A 12,113-nucleotide genomic window follows, 5' to 3' on the forward strand; every position below is an offset into this window, starting at 1 on the left:
GCATGTGACAAAGTACAGCAGCCATTCTTGACAAAAACCTCTCACAAAGTAGAGATAGAGGGAACATACCTCAACATTATAAAGGCCATATACAAAAGATCCACAGCTAATATCATCCTCAATAGGGAAAAAACTGAGAGCTTTTCCTCTGTTGTCAGGAACAAGACAGGGATGTCCACTCTCACCACTGTTATTTAGCACAGTAATGGAAGTCCTAGTGTGAGCAATCAGACAACAAAAAGAACTAAAAGGCATCCAAATAGGCAAGGAAGAAGTTGAGCTTCCACTATTTGCAAAAGATACAATACTGTGAGTAGAAAATCCGAAAGACCACTAAAAATTGCTAGAACTGACACATGAATTCATTAAAGTTACATGATACAAAATCAATGTACAGAAATCTGTTACATTTTTAGACAACAATAATGAAGCACCAGAAAGGGAAATCACGGAATCAATCCCATTTACAATTATACTAAAATCCATAAGATATTTAGGAATAAACCTAACCAAAGAGGTAAAAAATCTGTACTCTGAAAACTATAAAACACTTAAGAAAGAAATTGAAGCTAACACCAAGAAATGGAAAAGCATTCTATGCTCAAGGAATGGAAGAACAAATATTGCTAAAATGTCTATACTACCCAAAGCAATCTACACATTTAATGCCATCCCTATGAAAAAAACCATCAGCATTTTTCACAGAGCTATTGCAAATAATCTTAAAATTTGTATGGAACCACAAAAGACCCCAAATAGTCAAAGCAATTCTGAAAAAGCAAAGCAAAGCTGGAGGCATCACAATTCCGAACTTCAACATAAGCTTCGTTACATAGCTGTAATCATCAAGACAGTATGATACTGGCACAAAAACAGACACTTAAATCAATGGAACAGAATAAAAAATCCAGAAATAGATCCACAATTATATGGTCAGCTAATCTTGACAAAGCAGGAGAGAATTTCCAATGGCAAAAGACAGTTTCTTCAACAAAGGTGTTGGGAAAATGGGGCAGGCATATGCAAAAGAATGAAACTGGACTACTTTCTTACACCATACAAAAATAAATTCAAAATGGATCAAAGACCTAAATGTAAGACAAGAAACCATCAAAATCCTATAGGAGAATCCAGGCAGCAACTTCTTTGACCTCGGTAGCAACTTCTTATTGGACACATTGCCGGGAGGCAAGGGAAACAAAGGGAAAATTGAACTATTGAGACTTCATCAAGATAAAAAAGCTTCTGCACAGTGAAGGAAACAATCAACAAAACTTAAAGTCAGCCTATGGAATGAGAGAAGATATTTTCAAATGACATATCTAGTAAAGGGTTTGTATCCAAAATCTGCAAAGAACTTACCAAACTCAACATCCCCAAAACAAATGATCCAGTTAAGAAATGGGCAGAAGACATGAATAGACATTTTATAAAGAAGACATTCAGATGGGCAACAGACACACAAAAATAAGCTCAACATCACTCATCCTCAAGGAAATACAAATCAAAATCACAATGAGATACCATCTCACACTGGTCAGAATGGCTAAAATTCACAATGCAGGAAGCAAGAGATGTTAGCCAAGATGCAGAGAAAAGGGAACCCTGTTACACTACTGGTGGGAATGTGAACTGGTGCAGCTACTCTGGAAAATAGTATGGATGTTCTTTGAAAAGTTAAAAATAGATCTACCCTACAATCCAGCAATTGTACTACTAGGCATTTACCCAAAGGGTACAAAAATACTGATTCAAAGGGATACATGCACCCCAATGTTTATAGCAGTATTATCAATAATAGACAAATTATGGAAAGAGTCCCAAAAGTCCATTGACTGATGAGTAGATAGAGAAGCGGTGGTAAATACATACAATGGATATTACCCCACCATAAAAAAGAATGAAATCTTGCCATTTGCAATAATGTGGATGGATCTAGAGTAGTATGCTAAGTGAAATGTCAGTCAGAGAAAGACAAATACCACATGATTTCACTCATATATGGAATTTAAGAAACTAAAAATGAACATGAGGGGTAAAAGAGAGGCAAACCATAAAAAGACTCGTAACTATAGAGCACAAACTGAGGGTTGCTGAAGGGAGGTAGTCAGGGGATGGGTTAAATGGGCATTGGGGATTAAGGAGCGCAGTTGCTTTGATGAGCACTGGGTATTGTATCAGTGCAGAATCAGTAAATTATGCTCTTGAAACTAATATCACACTGTATGTTAACTATTATTTAAGTAAAAACTTGAAACTAAAAATAATGCTATCAAATTCCATTATTCCCTTTAGTAGACACTATGCAAAATGTGAAGGAAAAATCCAACAAATAGAGCTGCCTTTAAATCTTTAGCTTTCTGAGGTTTGCTTTTTTATTTTCCATGTCTAAAGATATTGTTAGAAAAACATCTATCCAAGGGAGTGTAATTTGTAAACATTATTGGACAGATATTTTATATGACCTAGGATTATTATTCTAAGCAGGATGAATTTTGAATTTTCTTTATCCCTTTTTTCCATCCCCCCCCCCCCCCTTCAGCTAGCAAAACTTGTTTTTTGGTATAACAATCCAGAGGGGATGGTATTAGCAACCTACAAGTCAGATTAATGCTCTTAGGATTAGAAAATTATTAATTTTTCATGATAGAGTATACAACCTTCCCCCAAATGGCCTGAAGCATCCATCTGCTTGGAAAAAGTTTTGAGTTAGCTTCAGGCAGAATGCAAGAGAATGAAGGAGCACATCTAATACCAACCTTGGAGGGTTTAGACATTAATGTTCTCCATGGTATTCATAGAAAATATTCTGTCCATGGTGAAGGGTTAACAGGAAGGAGGAAGGAAGATGTGGCATATTGAGTGGAGACTGACACCATTTTCTGGCAATTGGAGATGATGGGAAGCAGAAGATAAAGAAAGTGGAAAAAGAATAAGTATGGCAGATGTAAATGTCCCAGTCTACCCCTCTTCTGCCTTTGGAAGGCAAATGCAGAGTAGTGTTAGATAAATGAGCATAGCTCAAGGCAGAGGGTGCTCCTTTAGCACTCCATGTTTCAAAACCTGGAGGAAAATTATATCTTGAGCTACTCCTGTAACTACTTGTGTCATGACCTTAAACTTGGGCCACATGGCAAAGAGACAGAAGGAGTTCCTGAGTTTAGCTTTATTAGGCCTTCTTTGGTTTCTCTATAGAAGGGACGAGATGTAGAAACAGCTAAAAATACTGGGTGAGGGCTACCCCCGAAAAGGGTTCTGTGGTGGGGAAAAGGGGTCTCTGTGATAAGGGCATCTAATTGAACTACCCAAGCTGATGTCTACTGGGAGTCACAGTTAAACCTCAGATGGCTTTATAGTACCTGAGAGAGCCCATTCAGGGAATGCCAGTAAGCCCTAGCCAAGCTACAAGAGCCCCAATCATGAGCTGCACTAGCTGTAACAAGCATCGCCAGCTTAAAATAGACATTTGATTTGGATATCAGAAGTCACCAGGTCAAAGCATCTGTTCCTTTCTTACCCTGTGAATGCAGATACTATCTTAGAAAGGGAATGAGGATGTCAGGTAGCTATTTGAGTGACTGAATGCTTTACCCAAAAGAGACTGTGTATTTCCAAAAGTACTATTTAAATTACTGAATCAACTAATATTTTGTCATTTGTGTAAAGCTTTTTTCTCATTAGTTACAGTGCGGGGGCTCATAAGGAAAAGCGTGATTTATTTATTGAAGTTTACTTCACATTCTAAGTTGTATGATGAATTATATTTATGACCTTACTATACTTATATGTTTTGGCCATACTTCACTTTGAAAATCTCAGTGATCTAAGCTAATTCCTACAATGGATGAGGGGACTCAAGAATACTTGTCAGTATCTGTCATTACTCTCCTTAGAGGAAGTCTGGATTAACCGTTGCCATGGCTCTAACCCTGAGGCATACTGTGCAGAATGAAGTCAGAACATTTAAATCAAGTATGTGTATAAGACTTATCAAGCAATAGAGAATAGTGAGGATAGACTTCAAGGCAATTCAAGGGGGAAAGGATGTTTGGCACCATTCTTTGGGCTCTCTGTATGCTTAATATTAGCTAATTTACTTTCTGATAATGGATTGTACTTAAACATCTTTTGAGATATTGCAAATATCTCTGTAAATAGATATTTTTAATATCTTATACATTATATTAGTATATGTAATATCTAATAAATTCCCAAAGACTTCTATAAATAGAAAGTATGGGGTTATGAAAATAATTAGTGGAATTAAGATGTGAAGGAATGCATCTAAGATGGTGGTCTCAGGAAGAAGATGAAAATAGAACCTGTTAATACCCTGGCCAGTGGGGACCACAGTAATTTTTATATTACTACAGTTAAAAGATTTATTAAGTCAATTTAAAATTAAGCAAACAAATTAAAACATTATGAAGATAGGAAATGAGAAACAGCTTCTTTTGTGAAAAACAAAACAAAACAAAACACCAGAGGACATCTGTACCCTTTAAGTAGCCTGAGTTTAACTTCTTTGAACTTCATGGATAAAATCAGTGGTTTTCAAAGGAGTTTTATATTTCATATGGCTTGATGATAGGAGGTAGACTTTTGAAAGGTGGTAAAGAGATGGCAAATAGGTTGGATGCCAGGATTTTAAATTCTTCCCTCTTCCACTACTCACTCAACAAAACATATGGACTGGTCATCATTCTTATACTCTGAGATTTTTGAATTAGATGCCATTAGAAAGAGGGCCATAGTGCTAAATATAACATTTCAAAATATTTGTTCTGGAATATCTTTAAGGATTTATTTGATTTCAATATTGTGTAAATTCCTATGCCTAGAAAAATCTACTCCAAATCTGTGACAACAGGAGAACAGATGGGTTGGTTTACCTTCTCTGGACTCCTGTTTCCTGTAGGTTCGAATAAAATAATTATTGTCACTTTTAGGTTTAGGATTTTATGTGCATTCATGGTTTGGCATTCTGCAACCAAGAATAGAAAAGACTATCTAGGCAGCCAGCATATCCATAGGACCTGACATTATAAAACTACTTGGGATTCTGCTGATCATAGGTCTAATAGGTTTCATGCCCAAGAGCAGAATGTAGGCAAAGCTGGGGCAGGAACTTCATTATATGTTGGTGAGATTGTCACAGTGTATTCATGGAGCAAGGTGTGACACCTAAGGGCAGGAAGTGAGGCAGCTTAAGATAGTAATACATGGAGAGAGAAGTCAAACCTGCATTCTGGTTCTTGTTCTATTTGCAAGCAGCCTGGTGACTTAGAAAAAGCTCCTTAACCTTACTTTATAATGGAGATCTTCATCTGTAAATGAGATATGTGTACTACTTAAACTCTGTGGGTCTCTCTTGGACAGGAAGGATGCACAATAAAGAATTCTAAAAAAAATAATTCTCATCCACAACTTTTTTATATTTAATTTTGAGGATATATCTGAAATGATAAGATACAGTGGGGTCAGGGTTGGCTACTCAGGCAATAATCTAAGGTATCGTGTTGTTTTGAAATTAGGATTTAATTTTGCTCTCTTTTGAACATCTGAAAATATTCTAATTTTTGTAGGCTTTAACATATCGGGAGAGCTTTGGGAATACCGATACCTGGGCCCCACTGCAGACCAATTAAATCAGAATACTTGGGAGCATTTGGATTTTGGATTTATTTAAAAATCTCCCCAGGAGAATCTATTGTTCAATGTTGAGGATTTTTGTGTTGAAGGAGTTTACCACAATTTAGAAATGCTAAGTAACTACCACACTATTTATGCTGAATTTTAGTAGGGAAGGTAGCTCACAGAAATTGTTGAGATGAGAAAAAACACTTTCTTATTGCAGTGTGGAGGCACTGTGAATATAAATGCAATGGAAGTCCTATCAGCAAAAGAAAGGATTATAAAAACTTCTGTGGCCAAAATTTTACCTTTGTACTTGGGATTTTTTTTATAGACCTGAGGATGAATTTGTGTGCTTCAAAATGTTGAAGTTTATTTGTATTTGTAGACATTCCCGATGTAGCCATAACTGATATATCTGACTTTAATCACTTGTTGGTCCTTCTGCAAACCACTTTTGGAAACCACAAAGAGATAGAAAGCCTTTAATTCTATATAATTTCAGGTTGTGTGTAGGTAGGAAAAAATAAAGATATAAGTGTTTATGACAACTCCACATGGCTAGGTATGGGCAATTCAAACTGTAATAAGTGACAGATTTAATATGAAATGTTTATGGACAGGGGTCATTCTATGAAAGGAAATGAAATTAAGTGGCCTATTTGCTATGATCTGGAAATACCTGCATCAAATAAATAGGGTTAAAATCTCTGTCACTCAGAGCAATGAACACAGTGGGAGTCATCACACTCCCTAGTTGCCCTACATGATGGATTTTTGATGTCTTGAAAAGATCTGGATTTCTTAAAATTGTTTAGCCCAGGAGAGAAGCAGATTTTCATGAGAAACGATCTTCTGGAAATATATTTACAAATGCTTATCGAAATGTTCATTGAAAGAAGTTTTATTTTCTGATGTGATGTCTCATCATTCACAATTTCAATCACTTTCCCTTAGGAAAACACTACCTCGTATCAGTCCTAGATGGCATTTCTTAACGATGAGCATTCACCTAAAAATGTTTACTAATGGTAAGTGATACATGACAAAACAACATGGAGGTAGTATTTTTACTATCATAACTACCTGGAAAAAAAATCTTGAATTTTAGTCTGAAAGACAGATACATTCCAAACTTCTCATATATTTAATGTTTGTTGACTGCCTGTTATGTGCAAAGTATTGTATTAAATTATGGAAGGGAATAAAATGGACTGAATTTTTTTAGTGAATAGCTAGAATTTTTATTCTACAAACAGGCTAGATGTTACAAATACAGCAACTAAAACTTTTAAAAAACTCACTCAAGAGAAGGAAGGGCACTTGTATGGGATCCCTGGGTGGCTCAACGGTTTGGCGCCTGCCTTCGGCCCAGGGCGTGATCCTGGAGACCCGGGATGGGGTCCCATATCAGGCTCCCTGCATGGAGCCTGCTTTTCCCTCTGCCTGTGTCTCTGCCTCTCTCTCTCTCTCTCTCTCTCTCTCTGTGTCTCTCATGAATAAATAAATTTTAAAAATCTTAAAAAAAAAAAAAAAAAGGAAGGGCACTTGTAAAGATGCTCCTAGTAAGAAAATAATGAAAGTTCTTAGCCCACACATCAGATTTTTGAAATATCTTTTAACAGTAGAAGGTATTCCTTTTAGGCTAAACTCACTCTCCTTTCCCTTTCCCTTTCCCTTTCCCTTTCCCTTTCCCTTTCCCTTTTCCTTTTCCTTTTCCTTTCCTTTTCCTTCCCTTTCCCTTTCCTTTCTCCTTTCCTTTCCTTTCTCCTTTCCTTTCCTTTCTCCTTTCCTTTCCTTTCCTTTCCTTTCCTTTCCTTTCCTTTCCTTTCCTTTCCTTTCCTTTCTTTCTCTCTCTCTCTCTCTCTCTCTTTTTTTTTTCATTTTTAAGTAATCTCTACACCCAACATAGGGCTTGAACCTACAACCCTGAGATCAAGAGTCACCTGCTTGGGGCACTTGGATGGTTCAGTTGGTTAAGCATTCAACTCTTGATTTCAGCCCAGGTCATGATCTCAGGGTCGTAAGGTCAAGCCCCACCTTGGGCTCCATGCTCAGTGGGGAGTCGGCCTGAGATTCTCTCTCCCTCAGCCCGCCCCTCCGACATGTTCTCTATTTCTCCAATAAATAGATAAATCTTAAAAAAAAAAAAAAAAAAAAAGTCACATGCTCTACCGACTGAGCCAGCCTGGCACCTCAGCCTAAGTTTCTTACAGACTTTTGAGACTTTATTGTAAATCTCCTATATGATTTGACTTTTTTTTTTTACATTTTTTATATAAATTCAATCTGCCAACATATAGTATAACACCTGATTTTTTTTCTAGTTCATTTTAGTAAAAAAACCTCTACCAATTGCTTATTTATAAGAGTTACAATGTTAGATGATAGCTATCACAAAGATAAATACATTACTTGTCCTCAAGAAAAATATATGCAGAAATGGGCTATTGCCTGATTAATCCAAAAAGATGATCTTAAAGATTTACCTTGATTGTTTTGATGATAATTTACTTATAATGACTAAATTATAAGTTCCCACTAAATGTGGGAATAAAAACTGATAATTTTCTTAGGATTTTTTTATTATTTATATCATACTATCATTTTATATGTTGTAAACATTCTAACAATATTAAAATAGCAATATACATTCTAATTTTTTGAAGGTCCTGTATTTTGTGATTTGGTTGTAAAGCAAGTCCTGCCATGTGAAAAATAACTAAGCTGATTAATTTTAAATATTGTTCCCTTAATTGCACAGGAAACCACGTAATTGACTTTATCAAATAATCTAGTATTAATTGCTCCAAATCGTTATGGTTAAGTCATGAGTTAATTTTGCAACAGCCATTAGTTCTGATAGAGTATCTGAACTTATAGTTGGTTTACTTTTCTGAAAAAATTCATCTTAAAGTTACCAAATATTTTCTTCTTGGCAATGAAAGATCAGAATACCAGTCACATTGTATAATTTAACTTCAGCCAGAATTCCATGACTCACATGGTTTCTAAATGACAGTATTGATCTAAGTCATTTTGAATTACTAATGCCAGAGAAACTGGCTGGTCAGAAAAGGAAAAGCAATTGAAATTGGTCATGCCAATATCTTTTTATTATAAATGACCCAGTTGACAAGTTGAGCATGAGACCTGTTTATAAAGCCATTTCTACATTTTTGCTTTTCAGTTCCACTTTCAATAGTCATGATTTATATTGAGCTACCTCAATTTTGGAACAAAATGTGTTCTTGATTTTTCATTATGCCATATACTGCAAAATAGTCATTTCCAAGGAGGTTTCTATTGACAGAGGAGCTTTCTTAATAAAAAAAACTGATATACTTACTCCTTTGGAAACAATGGAAGACAAGTCCAAGCCAGTAAATTGGCATTATTGGTTGCACAGACAATCCCAAACAATCTTATAGTGAGCATGGATTCCCTTGGGAGTGACTTTATTTCAAGAGGAAAGTTGATCCTTAAAATAAAAGGTAAAAGTAAGATTATCTACCCAGTTACAATGATATTTCCATAGATATTAACTTTTTTTGGTAATATAATGGTATGTGATAAAATAAACTATTTGAATTGAGGGATCCTTTTCAACTTTTGTGTTTGATCTTTTAAAAATGGAAATTTGACAGAAATACACGGAGTAATGAGATTGGTTATCCAATCAATCGGAATTGCTTTAATTATAATTTTGACATGTAAGCTTATTTTAAAAAATTACAATGATTTAAGCATTTACTCTTTGTAAACAGGGAGGAAAAATGACTAACATTGTCTTAGGAAATGCGGGAAGGAAGGAAATAATTTGAAATAGGTCTTAAACAATAAGTTGGCTACAATTAGATACAGATTTGGAAATGAATATTCCAGGAAAAGGAAAGTATACAGACAAATCATTTATGTACAGAAAGATTAAGTGTAGCTGAGAAATGGTGAGTAGCTCATTGTGGCGAATGAGGGATATAGTCAGGTTGGTTGGGGGAAGTTATAGAGGATGTTGTTGAAAAGGTAGGTAGTTGCCAGAATATTTAAGAACTCTGCATACCCAGCAAGGGAATTTAAGCTTTTTCCTAATGGCAAAAGCAAATATTTGAACAAGACAGATACAAGTATAGAGCTGTTTACAATTTTAAATGTGAACCATTTTGGGTAATGATGAGATATCCAGGCATTTGGGGAATTATTGCTAACATGTAATGGACATACCAATTTCTGGATAGGTGAAGGAAATTCAAATACAGACCCTGGACAGATTGTAGATATTGGGCAAAACAGTTGGCCAAGAATAAACACAGGATTGTTAATGGTGAGAAAAACTTGAATTCAGGTACTGAATCCATCAATCTATGAAAGAGAATATCTATAAGTTTCCAAATGACACTATAAAGACTGGGAGGGGTATACTTGGGTGGTGTAAGTACCCAAGAAGAAAAACCTTTGACAGAAAGTTAATAATGTGATTTGAGGTCTCTAATGGTGAGCAGGGAGAAGGATACCTTTCTTTCCTTTCTGGAGTCATCTGTTATATAGAAATGATCATATTCTATTACAAAAATATCAAGATAAATATGGCATTTAGGAGAGATCTATATATGAGACAAGAAAAATGAAAGACATCCAGAAGCTTAGATGGAGCAGTATGTTCACTAGAAAATGAGAATGCTAGGAAGAAATGGAAAAATTGAACAGAGGTTAGCAGATAAGTAAAGAATCGGGGGAACTGTTTCACCAAGGGATAGGAAAAAGAAAAAAAGTGACTGGAAGAGGAAATGGGATAGCTTGTATTGTATGATACCTGATGTATTAGGTATGAGGAATATAAGCAGAGTCCACTGGCTTTGTGATTCCCAGTTGAATTTTGACATCTAATTGTCTAAGCAGTAGGTAATTAGTAGAGGACTGATGATGACCAAAGGCAATGTCCAATTGGAAGGTGCTGACTGAGCCTGGCCCAGTTAAGGACTCAGGTTAATATTGAGCATCTTCTCACATTAGGAGCTGGCTGTCTAATTCAAGTAGGGAGAAGTCCTTATTTGAGGTGTTGATAAGACATTGGTGACCCCCTTTTATGAGTGATGGGCCAGTATCCAGCCTAAGAAATAATGAGGAGTCAATTCAGCCTAGTGACTATACTGACTTTGAGGAAGTACACATCCATCTCTCCAATATGCTCTTCCCTATGATAAAGAGCCCCAGTTCCAGGATGGCAATAAAGCAGCTAACAAGAGGGAAGACAGAAGGGCTATTTTAGAGGTAAAATGAATAACTAATATTTGACTGACAGCATATTAGTAGATTAGGATAATGAAGAATTCAAGATAAATTCTAGGCTTCTATATTACGTTATAGTGGATAACTTTAATACAGAAATATAAAATAAAGAGGAAATTGGGATGGGGTAATATATGTAGAGCATGATATAATTGAATTAATAATAATGCTGAGATGTCAATATGTAACCTGTGTGGAGAGGACAAGTCAGAAGTTTGGATCTGGATATATCCTCATTCAAATATTGACTAATAAGCATCATTTTTCCTTATCCATATAATTGATCAAACATTGTATAAGACAATAGGTGGCAAATGGTAGGTTGTATATCAGCAATACATTCATTTTTCAATCAATGATGTAATAATTTATATTAGCCATTGTAGACAGATGAAATTTAATTCTAATCAAAAGCAGGAAAGGAAAATAAAGGAAACACTATGGTGCTAATCTGTTTTTTCAAGATTAGCAAAATTTATATTACTAAAAAATTAATTTGTTTTACATTAAGATATACAGAAGTCTTTCTTTTCTCTCTCATTCTTTCATACTCATAATATTCACTTAAGATAATGTGGACATGGGGATCCCTGAGTGGCTCAGATTTAGCGCCTACCTTCGGCTTAGTGCCTACCTTCGGCCCAGGGTGCAATCCTGGAGTCCTGGGATCGAGTCCTACATTGGGCTCCCTGCATGGAGCCTGCTTCTCCCTCTGCCTGTGTCTCTGCCTCTCTCTCTCTCTCTCTCTCTCTCATTCTGTGTCTCTCATGAATAAATAAATAAATAATCTTAAAAAAAAAAGATAATGTGGACATACTTCTCAGCTTAAAGGAAGCTCTGAAACTCAACACAAAATGTTAATGATCTTGTGGAATGCAGTTATTTCTTGAATGTCCTCTCTTTTACTTGTAATTGATTTTCTATTCAGTTTTCATATTTCTATGCTAGGATGGAAGCTATAATTTCACTGTATTCCTCACATAATCTACAGTGTTCTTTTTCTCATTGAGTCTTGCTTCTTCATGTATAACTTCACTTATTAGTGAGCTTTCATATCACGAATGACAAAAATTCAATAAGTTACAGTGAATAGTTACTGTCAATCTCCAGTTTGTCATTTTTATTAATAAAAATAAATTATTCTATGGTAGGAATACATGCTCTCTAAATAGTTATTTATTCATTTCTTGAAT

General features: G+C 35.5%; 1 protein-coding gene across 8 annotated transcripts in view; it reads right to left on the bottom strand.

Moving 5' to 3' along the window:
- The window catches only part of PIK3C2G (phosphatidylinositol-4-phosphate 3-kinase catalytic subunit type 2 gamma), a 364,988-nt gene that overhangs the window by 246,713 nt on the left and 106,162 nt on the right, over window positions 1-12,113 (bottom strand). For all 8 annotated transcript variants that reach the window (XR_013364236.1, XR_013364235.1, XM_077870889.1 and 5 more), the window contains one exon: window positions 8,984-9,115. Coding sequence is in view for 6 of the 8 variants with exons in the window: in XM_077870889.1 (XP_077727015.1) it covers window positions 8,984-9,115 (132 nt within the window). In the remaining 2 variants the exon portion in view is untranslated. The remainder of the gene's footprint in view (window positions 1-8,983; window positions 9,116-12,113) is intronic.

This window comes from Canis aureus, chromosome 25 (assembly GCF_053574225.1).
Source record: "Canis aureus isolate CA01 chromosome 25, VMU_Caureus_v.1.0, whole genome shotgun sequence".
Taxonomy (NCBI): Eukaryota; Metazoa; Chordata; class Mammalia; order Carnivora; family Canidae; genus Canis; species Canis aureus.